The sequence below is a fragment of the Ambystoma mexicanum genome, chromosome 8 (assembly GCF_040938575.1).
Source record: "Ambystoma mexicanum isolate Mex_15411 chromosome 8, UKY_AmexF1_1, whole genome shotgun sequence".
Classification (NCBI taxonomy): domain Eukaryota; kingdom Metazoa; phylum Chordata; class Amphibia; order Caudata; family Ambystomatidae; genus Ambystoma; species Ambystoma mexicanum.
Genome location: NC_090929.1, coordinates 1,244,409,956 through 1,244,428,632, shown reverse-complemented (window position 1 = coordinate 1,244,428,632; position 18,677 = coordinate 1,244,409,956). Strand labels below are relative to the sequence as shown.

Genomic DNA, 18,677 nt, shown 5'->3' with positions numbered 1-18,677 from the left:
ATGTGGAATACATCGGAGGACACATCCCCCTGGAAGGGTTGAATTCCCGAGATTCGTCACAATTGGCACGAAGTAGTAGCATTCATGTCATACACAATGCAATACACCACACTATATACTGTAAAACACACTGTGCCAAATCTAGCAATATTGTCACTGATTGTCTGGAGTGAAGCTTCTCTTACATGGCCAGGGAAAGACGGAAGCGACCCCGACTCTGTCCATGGTGGTGGCTATCTGCGGGAGTGTCAGGAATAAGGGCAGGGCGCGGGTGTCATGGACCCAGAAAAGGGCTAAAACATTGAAAATATACTAAAGACTACAATTCCCAGCAGTACTTGGGAGGCTGGATAGTCAATCGCTGTGCGCGCGTGTGGCCAACTGATTCTGATTACTAACGGTTTATGAAGGGCCCACAGTGCACGTCAGGTGTGGCTTATTTTGCTTGGAGGACGAAACTGCATCGGAGGGAGACCGGAGCCACTCGCTCATGAACTTTTCAGGGACGCAGAGGTGGCGGCGTGATCGTTTTTGCAGCGGTGAGGGAAGTGTTCACGGCGGCTGCTACAGGCTACATCATTCTACGTCCAGGAAGGCTGACAGACATGGCAGAGGCAGACATGAACAGCCTCCTGGACTAAAGAGAAGTGCAGGAAGGGGCTCTACTTAAGGGCAAGATGCACTCGCTTATCATGAGCATGGTTATGTAATGAACTAGCAAAAATGAACACGCTAATTATGAACAATTATGGAATGAACTAGCGTTTTCTAGGTTCTAGTAAGGGGCAGCACGCCTCTTGTAGCACAAACTCGTCCTACTGGTTTGGTTGAATGAGTACGCATTGGTTATTGAAGAGACCTCATGTTCCCCGATTGTCCAGTGCTGATACGGGGATTTAGTGGGGGAAAACTTCATGCTTGAAGTATGCAACTGGCAGAATCTTCATGTTTACATGTGTACTCCAATTTATGTTGTTGTTTGTAAGTGTTACTTACGCCAGCCCAGGGGGCCATATGTTATGTTCTTCATCAGGGGAGCCTTCCCCATTGTATGTTCCATCGTGCTTGCTATGCCTATCTTTATGTCAGAGTGTGAAAGAGGTACATGAATTAAGATGTCCTCAAGAGGTATGTTATGAAGGTAAAAGGTACTACTAAAAGTGTATGTTATGTTAGTATCAAGGTCTACAAGGTATAGGTTAAGGTATAGGTTATGCTACAAGGAAAACACACAGTTGATGGTGTTACAAGCTATTAGTCAGTGTAGGGTGTTTTCCCGTTGCTTCTCCAGTCCTATCCAAACTAGGTTTTCCCTTACCCTCTCTCCGGTGTTCCTAAACCTCCCTACCCTGTCCACAACCTCTCCCTAGCCCTCTTCCCCCCCACTGGCTGCCACGTGGTGTCCTGTCTACTATATCAGGTACCTGTGCCAACCACGGTCGGAGGGTCGACTTCATTCGGCTTCTGTGGTTCGGGGGAGTGTGTCGACCGCTCTTCCCCATTATTTTGTGTATCTTGACAGGTAGGACCACGTGAGGTTCGACACTCCAGAGAAGCAGACAACCACTGGATCAAAATACTCTTGCAGTCACAATTCGTAATGACACTCATGTGCCCCTGCAACATACCTTCATGACTTTTTGTGATGTAGTTAAAGAATTCCCAGGTTTTCTCAGCCAACCATCTTATTTCCCACCCCCTCCTTTTTATTCCTTAGACAAGGAAGAGGGATAGAGCAATGAAGATGACCAGAAGCAGGAAGCCAACACCGTGCTCAAGTCTTTGGAAAATGTTAATCAATGCTAGGAAGTTTGAAGATGACTCAGCTGACCAGAATGAGGGAGAAAAAGCAGAGACTGAAACTGCTGGCAAGTTGTTTCGCCACCGGTCTGAACGTTGAAGGTGAACACACTACAAAAAGCAGTACAGAGGCAGACATAAACAGTGTGCAAGGAGACTGAACCGAAGGAAGCTTACTACTTGATGGCCTTAAGCAGCTGAAGCCGCACAGAGTAGAAGAGGGCAAAGCGAGGGCTAACTGGCTAACGGGACGCACGCTGAGTCAGCGGTTCAAAAAGGTAGGAGAAGGAAAGACATGAGGAACACCAAAGCTGGACAGTAAGCCCAGGGAATGCGAATGGGTTACCGTAGCACCTGAAGGTGAATGCTGTGTTGCACTAACAGTGCCAGAGAGTCAAAGTCATACCATTAAAGAAACTGGTACCGTTGTGAGCAGTATTAAGACTGGGTCAGCGTACCAATATTTCATAAGAGGAATTATTGTAATTGTGAACTTTGCTGAGAAAGGGTTGGTGATCCAGTATTGGAAAAGCATTATTACATGGATGAAAGAGAAAGTGATTGGAGAACGGAAAAACCCTGGCAGGTTAGTGAACTAGGCAAACAGTGAGTGTGGGAATCGCACACATATAGAAAGATGAAGCAAAACAGTAGTGTGACATCCTGGCAGTAGAGTAAACCAGGAGTGGAAGTAGAAGTGAACTTGAATTTGTGAAACAGTAACAAATGGACATAAAAAGGGAAGAATCATGCCCCTTTTAAGGATCAGTTAAAAAGTCGCAATTACAACATGTGAGACTGAACATTTAAGAGAATTGTGTATTGAAAGGAAGCTCTAGGGAAGATTCATCCCCCTTGGATAAACTTGAACTATGTTTAGTGAAGTAGAATGCATCAAGGGAAAGAAGTATTTCCCCTATAAGCTGTCGAAGTAACAGTAAAGTGAAATACTGGGAGTAAAACTTGAACTTTGCTAAGTGAAGTAGAAAGTACCCAGGAAACTTTCCTTACAAACTGTGGAAATATAAAAAAAGGTGGAGAAACCCAAGGGAGAGGACGCCCCCCTTTAATCGAGAATATTGGATGGTGCTCCCCCGCTTCCCTGGTTTATTTCAGCAGTGGAACATTGATCTTTCATTGGACGTGCTGAATAGACCAGGAAAGACCAGAAGGGAACATAGGGGAAGCCTTATTTCTAGTGGAACTTTGTTTTCTTTTCTGCACCTAAACTTTATATTTTGGAACTCTGAAAGAAAGCTATAAAGTTATAGTTTACAGAAATCCCCCTGTACACATTGTATTGAGTTTAGAGTGTAAGGGTCAGTTAGGGTGTTTGGACACAGGACGCTTTTATTTGTTTTTTTAAACATCCTGACACAGACAATCATTAGTTTTGTTGAGGCAGGGCAACCCCTTTTAGGATTAGGGATAAATAGGATTTCCCCCCAACTCTCTTATTATTTTGAAAATAAACAAGTCTATAGCAAGTCCCTAACATGCCAATGTGTCCGAGTCTTACTCTTGATTCCATGCAACACAAACATGTATTTAGTATTGCAATACGGTCAAATGAGTACTAGCAAGCATACCAACAAAAACAAAGTGTATACAAGAAAATGTAAAGTAATAAGACCAGGATTTCCCTTCAGCCCACGAAAACATAGAACGAGCAGGACAGTAAGAGCTGATTGCAGAGAGAACACAAGGTACCCTATCGAAAAAAATGAAGATCAGTTGTAGAAACAGGGTGCTTCAAATCCCCACTACTCCTGGACCTGGTGTATACCTGCTAATGGAAAAAAACTGTAGGATCTGAAGTGCCAGGCTCAGCGACATGGATACATACACAGTTTGGTGACTGCTAAAATCTTGGCCAGGGAAATGCGATTGCACATGTGAGGCTGGGTGTCTGGTTTACTTCAAGCTAGCAGCGGCTGGGGGGGTCCAGGTGCAGTTACGCAGACAGCCCAGCAACCCCCAAACCACGAAGGCCCAACAAAGAAGACACCTTACAAGATGACACATGAAGCAAAGTACTCTGCAGCAGCGATAGGAGCCCTCAGTCCCTGCAGGGGTTCCAGGTCAGCCCAGCAGGTAGTTTACGGGCAGCCAGCATGTTAACGGTTCCACAACTGAGACAATGGCTGGAGAGGACCCAAGATGTCACACTAATGAGCTGAGAGCAGCAGCAAGTCATTCTGATTTTCAAGCCGGGAAAGCCTGGATATTTAACAAGGTGAATGCTACCAGTGTTACAGCAACTGAAGTGGAGGAAGAGCCCAGCAAAGAGGCAGCAAGTCCAAGCAGCTCAGAGGACAGCAAGAAGCAGCTCACAATGGGAATTCAATATTAATGAGGTGCAGGATGCGCAGGACAAAGGAGCAAGGGCTCAACCAGTATGGCCAAACTGTGATCATCAGCTGCAGGCCATCTTCACAGCATTCCTCGGGTAAGGATCAGGAACAGATCTGAGGAAAGCATAGGGCATGCCGTGGATAACTCATTCACTCAGGGACTAGCCTAAGCCAGAACACAATAACCAATCATCAAACAGAGGTTTTTGCCTCCAACTAACCGGGCGGACCCCCTAAAAACTGATAAGCACACAGCCACCCCCACACAAAATGCAGATTGGAAATTCTGGACAATTCTAAACCAATGGACACCAGTTTTAAACCACAACTAAGGTTGCCTTTTTGGATGCAAAGTGAGCCTCAGTCAGCAAAGTGGTAATTTCGGCCGTGCCTTGTGGACCCGACAGATGAAAAATGGCCCAAAAATAAATGGCTAGGAGCAGGACTGAAAACTAACTACATGAATTCCCTGATGGCTACAATGAAGGTGCATTGGGCTACCATGTGGTCCGGCAACCCTGGTTCAGCTAAAACTAAATCACAACTTTCAAAACACACTTTCAGTGTGAAATAATCAACCTGGTACCAAAACGGGATGCTTAAAAACCCCTTTGCCCTGGTAGTCTAATGAACTACTTATGGAAGCACACAAGAAAAGGTTTCCAGTGCAAGGAAGTTTTGTTGGAAGTAGTCCTTCTGTTCGCAAAAGAAAAGTTGAAAGATCTTGGATTCCAGCAAACGTTTAGGGGGTCCAGAAGATTTGAGAGCAAAAACTAAAATAAAATAAAATAGAACTCTGACATAATAAGACACCAACCGCACCGTCTTAAGATATTTAACAATACACTGTTGCACAAACTTAAGTGGGGAAAAGGGATTTTAGAATGTACCATCGGCCTTATATAAAGACATGAAAAATATAAAACATACACCACCCCAAACCGTATCCAATTATCAACAAGAGTTTAAGGCAAGTAATTAGTTTGGGATACTTAGGGGAAGTTTAGACCTGTTACTAAAGTTCTTCCAAAGTTTTCAATGGGGCTCAATCCAATAGTCCAGTGTGGATGCATAGTGACAATTCTTAAAACAGTACTTCCAGGTTTCCTGTAAAGGGAGAAGGCAACTTCCAATCCCCAGTGCCTAGGGGAATGCCAGATAGAATTCCTATAAACAGGGTACACCCCCAAAGATGAGGGTCAGACTATGTCCCAATGGTGTTTTCAGGTAAGATGGGGGGGCACAATAAAAAAAAGAAGACGGTACGCAGCCCACAGCCTGGACATCGAACCGAGAACAAGAACAGCTATGACTTCATGTATGTCGCGGCAGTTTGGGACAATAACTCACTGTTGGTTGCTGCGTTGGGATCCATGGGCCCCAGGTGCAGAGGTGGCTCCTTTCAAACACAAAGGCTGTCGACTGCAGCACACCCACCATGAAGGAGCAATATTTCTGGCCTGCAAAGTTCACCCAGCATTTAATGAGGACGGAGGACTTCAGTTCCAGCAGGGGCCCTCCACCTGGCGAAGAGCAGCAGAGTCACAAAGTCCAGATCCCTCAACAAGACAGCTCAGCATGTGGTGCAGATGGTTCACCACCACAGAGGCTGTATGCCAGCAGGACACCCAGTGCTTCCAGAAAACAATCAATGAGCTGCAGAACAAGGAACCAGTTGTTCCCACTGACTCGCGGGAGGGGTACACTGCAGACCTCCCCTGGTTTAAAGAGCAGAGATTTGCTGTTTAGGTGTTGACTTTGGCAGGACCTATTGCATCAACAGCTTCCGACGTCTGTCTGTAGTCTCTTGTGCTTCAGACTCTGATACTACCCTGACAATCGGTCATGACACCCATCTTCTCATATCTATGGGCTGCTATTAGGGACCTAGCCACCCCCTACCTAGCTCCCTAACCTGCTGGCTAAAAATGCACACACATTTTAGAAATCCTTCCTTAACATCTTGGACTACGGTCTTCTGATCATCCCCACAGCACTGAGGTCATACCAATGACAGTAGGCACTACAAAAATGCCAAATAACATAAGTAAGGTTCCAGTAACTTCAGATCCCCTTCTGGTATTACAGAAGTCTGGGCTAGGGTGACAGCTTACATATCAGATGATCTGCAGCATTTAAACTCTGATTGGCGATCAAATCATGAATAGCCAGCTCAGCCAGAGTCATCCCTCTGGTTTGGATGAGATTAGTTTTTCTGGAACTCTTTCCAGTCTAAACTAGTTACAAACTCACAAAGGCTACTTTCTGAGCTCTAGCCAAAGTCTGCAAGACTATATATGGTAATTGTCTATGCCTGCCTAGAAGCAGGACAGCCAACAAAGATAGTGAGGCAAAAAGCCGCAGCTTAAACGAGGTTAGCTATTTTGGCTACTGTTGTGGTAAAATGGCTACCTTGCGGTAAGAAAAACTAAATGTGCACAACAGCACCCCAAAAGTGCAAAAATAAGGTACCACTGCCACCAGCCTGTTTGTGCAGCACTGGTTATGGAGAAAATGCCCAAAAAGTAAAAAAAAAAGGGGAGGAGCAAGGTTCCCTTGCACTACTGGACATAAGGGAGCCATTAGTGCTACATAATAGACTTGCACTGGTAGACTGAAGGGAGTCTGGTTAAGGAGACGTCACTCATCAAAAGTAGGTCACGGTACAGTCGGCAGATGTGCTGGAGTGCCTGTTGAAAGAAAGTGAAGCTCCAAAAACAAAAAGCTTTCCTAACAGTATACAAAAGTAGTACATGATTCAAATATTACCATTTCAGCATAAACACTGAAAGTTCCCTCTGCAAAGTTATTGAACCTCTTCTCTTCTGCAGACAGTCCCAGCCAAATGTTTGCTCGTAACTGAACAGGAACCTTGACACCTTTGTTCTTATCCATGGGATACTGAAACAGATTTAAATTGAAGATCTGGTTAAACTCCGCTATTGACGTATATAATCTTTATAGCACCACAGTTCATCAAAGGCTAAACATATCTTCCAGGTTTGCCTTGAACACTAGCAAATAGTGCATGAGAAAGTGTTGCAAATGTGCAGATAGTATCTAGAAAGTTGTGAGACTTTCAGTTCCCACCCCTCTCCCCAAAACAGAATCTATCGTTTCGGTTCTTTATTATGACCGTAAACATTCAGATACTCGGCCCTAGCAACTTTCTGTATGCTCCAATTAGTGGTTAGTGCAATAAACACCAACTATGCAGAACTGTCACAACCATCAATATTTGCAATCTCTATAGTTACACACTGGTCATCAAGCAATAATTACGAAGACGACACAGATTGTGACTTCTAAACTTGAACTTCTGTATGGTGTGTGTACTACTCCCTTGAAACAAAGTAAACATCCAAAAAAGCTGTCTGCCATATGCGGTTACAAAAACCTCTAAAAGCCCTGCAGACAGAACAGTTTTGCAACAAAATCAATTTGCCATTTGAGCGATTGAGTGGGATGGGAGTTATATAAAGCCAGCCTAGGCCCCACATTTTTTGATTACCAGGATAAAAAGCAAATATACGCCGCAGAAAGTAGCTTTTATTTGGTACCTGCGCCCTCTCAAAATTCCTTCAAAGATGGCGCTCAAACACTGGGCAACAGGACAGAGTCCCAAATCTCCTCTTTTCACAGACATGTATCCTTAAACTTCATAGATGCAAATGTGAATAGAAAAAATAAATTGTTCTGGTTGGCTTGACGAACAAACTGATTTAAAGCTCCAATTTATTGCTCCCAGAAGAGGCCCGCGATTTCTAATTTGGAACAGTTGATCCAGAAACCTAGGCCAGCCCAAGGGGTGTTTTGTAGTACTTCCCGCAGAATTATGCATGCACATCTATAAGCAATTATAGAGTTCAACTAATTGGTCCAGGAAATATTATACCAACATGCATAACTTAGGTTAACAGTCCTCTGACAAAATGAAGGTTTAAAAAGCCATGCGGTTTCCAAATGATGCCCGACAAGCCATCTTTCTGGGTTTTCCAACTTTACCTGCAAATAGACGGTTTGAGTCTTGCCACAGAATTGTCCAGATGCTTTCTCACCGGCAGTTGAAAAGAGAACCTGGTGGGCTGGAACCCGTGCGTAAGCAAGCCTCTTCTCGGCACGAATCATCCAGATGATCACATCAGGCATGCTGTTTTGGGGCTGCAAGAAATCAAAGGATTAATACTGAGCAACAACAGGACACGTAAACTTACAAATAAAAAGTTTCTCACAGTAGCAACTGAAGTACTCATAGTCCCCAGTCCCCTTTCCTCCATACTGCATGGGTGTCCCGGTACAGGAACAGTGCCGGAACCATTTTCCCTGCAAAAATGCCTTCCCCTTCCCCCCTTTACATTTAGAGCGCATGTAGGTGCGGGCGTGGCCGTAACTGTGCCCAGCTGATTTCGCCCACCGGCGCCTCGCCTCAGCTCAGCTCCCTTTGTAGCTTCGGACACGAGACGGTCCCTATTGGTAACTTTTTTTTATGGCTCGTGGTGGGTGGGGGGGTCGTATGGACGAAAGGGGACTATGGACTAGGAATACTTCAGTTACTACAGCAACACTTTACTAGTCCCCCGTGCCGTCTCCTTTCCTCCATAATGCATGGGTGATTACAACGCACCATTTAAACTGGGTGGGGACTAAAATCTAAGTTTTTATGAGCGGTTAGCAAATGCTGCATCTGACCTAGACTGATATTTATGCAGTAATGTTTACAGAAGGCAAATGGGGATGTCCAGGTTGCCACTATGCTAATTACACCCTACGGCGTTATCCCTTACAGCATGGGCCTGTGGGTGGGGTCTTGGTCTTTAGGAAATTATGAAAGCCTACAAACTATAATAAAGATGGAAGGAAGAGATCACTCTAGGTAGAAATGCTGGGTGCATTTGTAGAACCACTTTGTCCTTGTGGAATACAACATTGGGGTTCCTTGGCCGAGAAGGCTTGAATTTCACCAATTTGTGAAACCAAGGTTGCTGCCACGACAAGGGCCGTTTTACAGGTGATCAACTTAATATCGGAGGATGACATTGGGTCAAAAGGCTTATGACCCCAGAGCCGCTAGAACCAAATTAAGGTCCCAAACCGAATGAGGTCTGGTTATCGGAGGGTACATTCGCAAAACCTTGAAGGTGTTTCTCAACCACCAGATTAGCTGAGAATAATAGTAATTTGTTGGAGTTTCGAAATGCTCCGATAGCTGGCAGGTACGTATGGCACATCCACCTGTATGTGCAAAACATGCAGAAAAAGAATACCTCATCCAGGGAGCATGAGAGGGGTTTGAGATTGTCCCCTTTAGCACAAAAGCAGAATTGGGTCCATTTCCTTTTGTAATGATTTCTGGTAGACTCATTGCAAGCCTTCTACATTATTTGCATATTTTGCTGTGACAGACCAAGATGTCCCAACGTTTGCTCCTCAGCATCCATGCCAAGAGGCTTAGCTTGCCCGGAGTCAGAATCCCCCTCTGCAATGCCAACAGGTGATGTTGCCCTGTCTGTAAGTGAATGGACCTGGATTGCGACAGATGGAGCAGATCTGAAAAACGTACCCTTGATGAACAATGCAGTGCTATTAAAATACTCCTGCAGTTCTCTAAATTCCTGCTCTTCGGACCACCCTTTCAATAAGGGGGTTGGAGGGAAAGCATTTTCCAGAGATGGTCCCATGGTATCTGAAATGCATCCACTAAATAGCTCCTGTCCTGGCCTATCCACAAGACAAAGCAAGGATATATAGTGTTCTCCTCTGCGAAAGCCACAGGTGGAGGAAGAGGTGGCGGAGATAAAGGAACCAAGTTGAAACTGCGAGGGATGGTCCAAAAGGAAGGAGGTCAACCAATCCAGAACCTGACCCGTGAAGCCCAGGTTCTCACGGAGTCGCTTGATCAGGATGGTGTGGTTAACCGTGTCGATTGTAGAGGAGAGATCAAGGAGGACGACAGAGGGAATGGTGGAATCAAGGTTTGAGAGCAGACACTTAAAAACTACAGATATTGTAGTTCCAAACTGTGTAACACTGAGTAACTATTGAAACTGAGGGGCTCCTTTGCCTGTTTTTTGTGTGGCTGGGGCATCGCGCACACAGATATGCTTTTGATCTAGTTAACAGCAGGGTCCATTGACTTCTCTATTCCGCCTCTGGCCATTCCAGCAACACCATTAGTAAGTAAGAAGCTGTATGACAAGATAGCGCACATGTGCATTTGATTTATTTCCTTTCACATTAATCATAGAATGATTGTTTGTTCCACATTTCTCCCTCTCTTCTTCTGCTGCAGCTGCTTATGTATAATTTCTGCAGAAAGGAGTGCCTATGCAATATTGAGCGGAATAATGTAGATGCTTTAACTCTGGCATGAGTGTGAAGTATTGAAGTCATCAAGTCCTAGTCCAAGTAAGTGGAGCTAGAGAAACCCAGTTGAGTTTTATGGACAGTTATATGCTCCCTCAGTTGAGTATTCAGGTTGGTGTGAACATACCATGTACTTTGTCGTTTGCATCTGCAGGCGATTGCATAGTTCCTAGACGCTTGCCCCCACCATTATTGAACAGTCAAGATATCAGTGGTAAGCACTCCTCAATGCATTGATTTTTTTGAGTTGTGCTAATATATTAGATTCAAAGAACAGCATTGATGAAAGCTATTTCAGCACTGTGTTTTAGGTGGCTTCACATATTAAGATTAAGGAATCCATTTCCATTGAATGTTACCAAGAATATCTCGATCCCATAGAGTATCTTGCAGAAGGCTACCCTAATGCTGAGAAGATTTGTCCCCTGAAGAGGTTCTACCAACAGTGAGATTACACAAGGAGGAACGAAACATTGGGTATATATGTACTGCATTTTAGAGCAGACATATCAATCAGACATTGAATGTTTTTGTGAGCTACATAGCAGTAGCCTTGGTGTTGTAATAACCTAAATAGGGTGACACGACCTACAAATTAAGACGTGCCTCAAAATTTAAATCTTGGGTGTCAGGTAGCAGACAATTTGTAGTTCAAGCTCCTCTGTTATACTATCATCGTATTGAGTATTGTACATATTTGTTATACATGTGCTTTTAATGACAAGTGAATGTTAATAAAATATTTTCTATAAATTGTTCTCTCTGTAGGGTCATTCAATGTAGATCTATCGATATTGAATATTAACAGGGATACATTTATATGATTCCCCATTAGTTTGAAGTAGTTATCAGCCACGTAGAAAGTGCAGAGTTGTTTGGGTTCTTTTTTTCATTTAGTTTTTATAGTTCCAGGTATGACCCTCAACAACTTCTCCTGGCATCTCTCCATCAGTTTCGAATGGCTGCCTGATTCTACCATGACTCTTCCTGTCAGAGGTTGTATCACCAGCCTTTCACAGACTGTTACATAGAGCCATTCATGATTTCTGCAGTCCTACTGGATGAGACTGATCTCATTCTGCTCTGCAGACTGCTCAAATGCATTTTTTCCGCCAAAATGGCTCTGCGTTCACAAGCAGGAATTGGGATCGGTGCCTGTGAGGGAAGTTGGGCAATGTCCAAATACCAGTCAGAATTGTACTTTGGAGCTATGTAGGCGGCCAGGCTGTACTGGTTGGGAATGAGCAAGAGGCACTAGGGTATCCTCCAAAATCCTCCTCCACATTTTGCATCATGGAGTGGATGGCCCTCCACAGCCCTCGGGGATGAGCCGCCATCATATCTGATAGACGCCAAACACATGGTGCAGTAAAACAGCAACCCAAATCATGGTCCAATGAGACTAACAGCAATCTACCTAGATGCACACACAAATCTCATCAACAGCCTACAAAGGATACAAAATCAAGCCATAAAGACTGTGCATGAACATGAAAAAGCAGGACTACACAAAACCCGCTTTGCAGGATCTTTACTGTGGAGTATACAATAAAAGTCTTTGTACCGTGCACACGGTATTAAAAAAAAAAAAAGATCCCATCAGGTTACATCCAGGTGAACACTAAATGCGCACCCTCTAGGAATCTCAAGTTATACCCAACCAAGCGCGATTGTGGTCATTTATCGAATGCGGATTACAGACTACATAGTCTCTTCATACTAGTTATGCAAACACAAAAGGGTCAAAAGGTAGGAGGAACCTATGGGACTCGTACAAACGTTTTGTAGATCTACTCAAGGGTTTTGTATAATTGATCACACCACCTACACATCTTCTTGGGTTTTCCATCCAAAGGGGTTGATGACTGAAAGGTAGTGATGCACTTGGAAGATGCTTTTCACATCAGAAAGTTAAGTTGGCAGGATCAGATGCAATTTCTGGAAAATGGAATATTCCAAATTCAATTATTCTACTCCATGATACAAAGTAATCAAATGGAGGGAAGACATAGCTGTATGCACAACACATACACGCAAGGGAAAGTATGCCATTTTAGGGGGTTAGGGATCTCCCTGAGCACATTTATGATGGGCCCGAGGGAGGGGTCCAAAATGGGGGGATCCACTGATCACCCTCATTTAGCCCCCATCACTGGGTTAAAACCAGTCAAAGCCAGAAAGAATTCCTACTGACCCGTTAAGGGCCTTGCCAGCAGACCCATGACTTCACATAGCAGTGCACCCCCTCCACAAGCCAGGCTCAACAAGATACAGTCCCTCGCCCTCACCAAAAGGAATCATTACAATTCTTCAGCATGGACACTGCTCACCGTAAATCCCGCCACAGATGCGGCTCTGCATGGACGCCATCATGCATGAGCAGACTCGCATAGACAACAGATAATAGATGGTGGAATGGCTTCGTAAAACCACTGTCTAGCTGCAGCTTAGATCACATGCCAATACACACTACACCAGAAAGGGGAAAGCAGTTCTGCAGTAACCCATTATATGGCAGCACTACATATGCAGGCCCTAATACCAAGACTGGACCCAGGGGGTAAGCCACTAAAGTATGAAAGGGATGCCCCAGGAAGGGAAAGCATAAGTGTTCAGAGAAGGAGGTTGTTTCAGGAGTTTAATATGGGTTGGGTTGGCTATTCAAAAAGGAGGTTGTGGAACGAGTTTGGTAAGACCGGGAAAAATGGAAGAGGCTGAAGACAAGGGGGAAGAATAAACATCAGGAGTAGGTTGGAAACCAACGGAAATCACAAAGGGCTAGCAAGGTGATAGCCAACAGCAGTATAAAGGAATGACAGGGTAGACTTAGCCAAAGGAAGGTGTCAGGGGTGAGATCCCAATAAGAAGCGGTTAAGCTAAAGGTGGGAGGAGGAATAAACTTGTGACGTGGCACTGAGGAGGATCAGGACCAGAGGAAAGAAAGAGGTTGTCTAGAGTGTAGAAATCGGGGCTCTCGGAAAAGGAGGTGATGAAGCCCTCCTAAGTTCCTCTGTGGAGGCAAACCCACTTGGCTCTGTCAAAGTGATAGACACTAGAATGGTATCTGCAACTTGTGGCAGAGACTTTAGATGGACAGGACCTGCAAGGTGGTTGTATCCCACCATAAACCAGAGACAAATCGGAGAATTTTCTGAGATAGACTAGTTACTAAGTGACAGGGAGGTGCTCCAAAATAGAATCCAATTACCAGCAATGGTGGTTCTAGTTAATAGTGCATTCCACTTAACAAGCTGCCGGATAAAAAGGTTTTATTGTTTTCCCTTTTTGTCTCTACAGTAACTATCAAATTATATAAATCTTCCCAAGTCCATTTTTAGTCCCATCGACCATCTATCAGCATCACCTTCTCACCACTCGGTCTGCCATTCTATCACCGATGGTGCTTGCGCATTTAACCAGATACATTTTCATGGCTTACATATAGAAAAATGAAAATGTAACAGTTCTTTACAATATAAAATGGGCTACTGAGCATGGCTAAAAATATTTCCTTTTTTTGCCTTGGCTGCTGTTGGCCAGGTTCTTAATACACTGAACGTACTACAAAACAGAGGGTGTGGATGGGAAAACCTAAGAAATTCCTCAAATACACAAACTCCACTTACCTTTCCACACAATGCCGCCCTAAAATCAAAATTGTCAACCATACAATGGGGTTGCGAAAAATGTAAAGGTGCCCAAAATTGCTCCCAGTCACTCACCTCCTCTGCCAGCTGCTCCAGCTTATCCAGCCAGTCCTCGATTTCGGGCAGAGTGGCTGGTAAATCAGTGGCCTCTGCCCTCATGGTTACAGCCGCCTGTTGAATGCGCTGGATGGAGCGGAGACGGAGCTTATGCATCTGCCTGTCCAGGAGGGTTATATGGGGTTTTGCCTCCAAAGAAGGCAGTGGTTGCCTTAAAAGTAAACAATATAATTCTCTATCACCGGAATACGATCAGAAATATCTCAATTCATGCACATGGTAGATAGTTTTATGATCCACTGGCAATCTTAAGCTTACATGATCAATTTGCTTTTATGGGTCTACATAAAAACAAAAAAAGGTGCTTTCCACATGCGTATAATGTTTGACTAATCATTTTAGTATTCATTTAAGCAAAGTTAACCAATTGACCCTCTGTCACGCCACTTACCTGGAGACCGGGGTTCTCCGCACTTGCTCGCTCTCCTCCCTCTTGGCGGATCTACCCGCGCTTTCGCTTGCGGGGATCCGCCATGGGGAGAGCCTCTAGGGTTCCCGTCAGGAGTCCTCTGCGCATGCGCGGGAGACCACGGTCTCGGTTCCGCGCATGCGCAGTAGATTGGGCCCTCTCCACGGCGAGAGCTTGCGCCTCAAGCCTCGCTTTGGATGCGCCGGCACCCGGCAACGAGACGGTTTGCGTTTCAAGCCTCTCGGGTGCCGGCCATCCCATAAAACGAGCTTCTATCAGGAGCAAGTCGCGTCTCAACGCGGTTGTGCCCTGATCGTGTTCTTCGCTCGTTTGTTGCTCTCCTGTTCCTGCCCTGCCTTTACGCCCGCTCCAGCCTGAATTCTTCCCTGGTTTCTCGCCCTTCCCTTGGCTCCTGGTCCTTCCCTCCTTTGGTGTTGCTTGGAGGTCCTTTTGGGTCCTGGGGTTCCCTATCCTGGGGTGCCATTTCCTCCCTCCTGGGTTCCCGTTTTTTTTGTCCTTGCCCAGTCCAGTTCCTGGGTTTGGTTCCCACACCCCTGCCTGAGCTGCCACCTGGTTCCTTTTTGGACTTTTCAGCCTACCAGCTGCTGCACCAGTCGGACCATCTACCTGCCTGTCGTTTTTGTTTCACTAGTGGTTTGCGGGTGCCTGGCTACCATCTACTTCAGTCTCCCTGTACACGCTCAGCAGCAATACCAGCATCTCCTCAACGCTCCTCTTTACTGGGTCCTTGGGACCTCTTCTTGGAAAGTACTTCGGACTCTACTGTCAAAGGACATTCAACATCTGCCTCTCCTGTCAGTGCTTGCACTGTCCTGATGCCAGGCTAATCAGGAGAGTGCGTCCCGTGGCGTTGGGAGTAGGTCCATCTTCCACCCTGTTTCAACCTTGGGTGGCGGAGAGGCCGGTACCCCGTGTCATTTACTCATCAGAAGACAGTTGTCAGCCTGGCTGCCACGTCAAGATCTTCTTCCAAGTCTACAGGTACGCTTCACTCTCGTGATACTCACCTTAACACCCTCCTCCCTGTGTCCACTACAGTGACAAAGCAAGCATCTGAGCCCTCCACATTGCTTGCGGTCAACACAGCACTTCATTGTTCAAACTGCAGATTGTCAAATTATAAAGGTGTTTACACAGCCAACTAGGTATCAGATAAATTGCCCCACAAATATGTGGTGTACATCACAAAAACAATGTTCCAATAATGTCCAGAGTTGGACAGTTTTATTGTGTCCAATTGTTACAACGAAGTCCTGGCCCAAACAAAGCATAAACAAATCAACCAATTATACAAATGCCAAAGAGGAATTGATAGAAAACAAAGTTAAATTGTGAGGATGCCAACATGTGTTTCGACCTGTGCGGTCTTCCTCAGGGCACACAACAATATTCTTGATATACTTGCTAATGCTTTTTATTCAAATGTATCTGTTTATTGGAAGTAGCCCAAGCCGAACTAGTTCCATACAACTTCTGATTTTATAAATGGTATTTCCCTTTAGCCAGAAATTGTTATCAACATCGATCCATAAATTGGTGATGTATGTGGAATATATCGTATTTCATGCATCAAAAACACTCAGTATTTAGAATAGATGCAGTTGGTGACACAGAACAATTCCTGTTGTCAGTTCAATTGAACGTGTCAGGGTATTGCCATTATTGACTGTTGAGCCGAGGAGCTCAGTTTACAGTTGCAGTCTGTATCACATTGTCTATTATCTTTAACCAATACTAGAACAACGAGGTTTCCCCCAGCAAGATATTAAGGCATTCAATTTTGGTTTGTAACCAGTGGATTTTGGGAACATTGAGGACCCAATGGGCATGGACTATCGATTTGTGGACTTTGTACACACAGACCAAAATTGAATGCCGTAATATCTTGCTGGGGGAAACCTACTTCCAATAAATGGATAAGTTTGAATAAACGGCATTAGCCAGTATATCAGGAATATTGTTGTGCGCCCTGAGGAAGACCTCACAGGTCAAAACACATGTTGGCATCCTCACAATTTAACATTGTTTTCTATCAATTGCTCTTTGGCATTTGTATAATTGGTTAATTTGCTTATGCTTTGTTTGAACCAGGACTTTGTTGTAACAATTTGACACAATAAAACTGTCCAACCTCTGGACATTATTAGAACATTGTTTTTGTCAAGTACAGCGTGTATTTGTGGGACAATTTATCTGATACTTAATAATTAGAGGCTGGGCTAGCCGCTTAGCCCCACAACACCTGCAGCTGTCTCCTTTCTTCTTAACATCTGTAATGAAGTAACATCCAAATAGAATAACATCACTCTGAGACTCGGCACACTATCTAGTTACCCCACCGAATGCATATGTAGCTGACAATTAAAATATAATATGGGAAATTGATGCAGATCCAATTCCCCATTACCACTGCACTTGTCTTACATATTCACTTAGAGACTTAGATGGAGAACACCAGTTAATTCTGAGACATATAGTACCATAGAGACCCATAATGTGAAATAAGCTAGTACAACATTCATGAAATGACCACCTTGGGGTTGTACCCATGTAACACACACATAAGAGCGTCTCAACAGAACCTGTAGTGATTACATGAAGAAGCATCCCCTTTGTGTGCTCCAATCATGGTTCCTCTCTTACCTCTATATGACGCATTAACGAAAGAAAGGCTTGTGTGTTTGCCATTTATACAGGTTTTTGTTTTACAAGAAAGCTAGTGCTGAATTAGGACTGTGCCATGGTACAGCACAACCTTGTTTTCACAGCACAGCTGCAGTCTGTAAAACAGCTCAGTGAGTTAAGTGCTCACTTTAAGGACCTGTGTGCACCCTGCCGTCACCAATGGGAAGTTTGGCAAGACAAGTTCAACAGTTCATCCCACCAAAACCAATAAATTGACTACCATTGCCTTGCTTAACACCACTGATTTGTATTGAGCTGAGAAGAGGGAAATGTGGCACGACATTGTATGTAAAAAAAATATATTTTTAGTTTTAGCACAAGAATAGATGGTACCTGGCCACAGGTGAAAGCATTGGAGGGTTGTACAATTGCATACCCTTTGAGCCACACAAGGCCTCTCCTCTAGGAGGGATTTCTTCTCGCTAGTTGACATTCTTTCTACTACTCACAGTAGGAAACAGCAGCCACCACAAGATTAATGAAACACAATGTGAAAAACTTACTCTGTATCCTCAATCAAATGATCAATCAACTTTAGCCAGATCTCAGCCAACCGGTTATCGGGCATTTTAGCAAGTTGTGCGGATTTTAATGCAGTAACATTTGATTTCTGGAGAGAGAATAGAAAAAGATCATTGTTGTAGTATGCTTATGTGCATTTTGCGCAAGGATTTAACAGTAATATGTAGCATTTTAATGAAAGGGTTGACATTCCAATCACATTTGACAAGGTTTGAAATGTTTAACAATGAAAAGGCCAAACGCATGACAATAGAAACTACTACTTACTAGGTTATGTTGGTTCTCATTATAGGTACTTTATTTGTCAGCAATCTGCAACTATGGAACCGTTTTAGAAATGCATACAATCAAAAATAGCACATAGAATGTCCAAACAGTTCCACGCAAGGCACCTGCATCATTCCTTGGATTCACGTCTAGGCCCTGTTTTGAGCTTTGGCCTCAAACCTAAAAAAAAAGTGTTTGCAAACAAAGCTAGAGGTCTGGTTGCGTTGAGAGTGGACCAGGTGAGAGACACAGAGAGAGCGTGTCAATGGGAGACCTAGATATAGCGGGACAATGTGTTGAACAATTGAATTAACCATGGCTTAGCAGTATCTGGCCAGAAACAGAACTTGTCCAGCAAAGAGCTCGCTTGTGAAACAGATTAACAGCCTCACCAAACTGAACCCTTGCCAGGACAGACAGCAGCATTCTCGGAGATAAAAGATGCATAAGTAAGGTTGCAGCTTTCCAAAGCAACTCCCGGAGTTGTAAAAC

The 18,677-nt window shown here is 44.3% G+C and overlaps 1 protein-coding gene across 1 annotated transcript in view; it reads right to left on the bottom strand.

The window, feature by feature from the left end:
• Positions 1-18,677, bottom strand: part of MYOF (myoferlin) — a 1,388,224-nt gene that overhangs the window by 692,533 nt on the left and 677,014 nt on the right. The window contains exons 21-24 of the mRNA XM_069611360.1: positions 17,900-18,006; positions 14,240-14,432; positions 8,160-8,315; positions 6,924-7,055 (exon numbers count right to left, since the gene is read on the bottom strand). Of these exons, the coding sequence (XP_069467461.1) occupies positions 6,924-7,055; positions 8,160-8,315; positions 14,240-14,432; positions 17,900-18,006 (588 nt within the window). The remainder of the gene's footprint in view (positions 1-6,923; positions 7,056-8,159; positions 8,316-14,239; positions 14,433-17,899; positions 18,007-18,677) is intronic.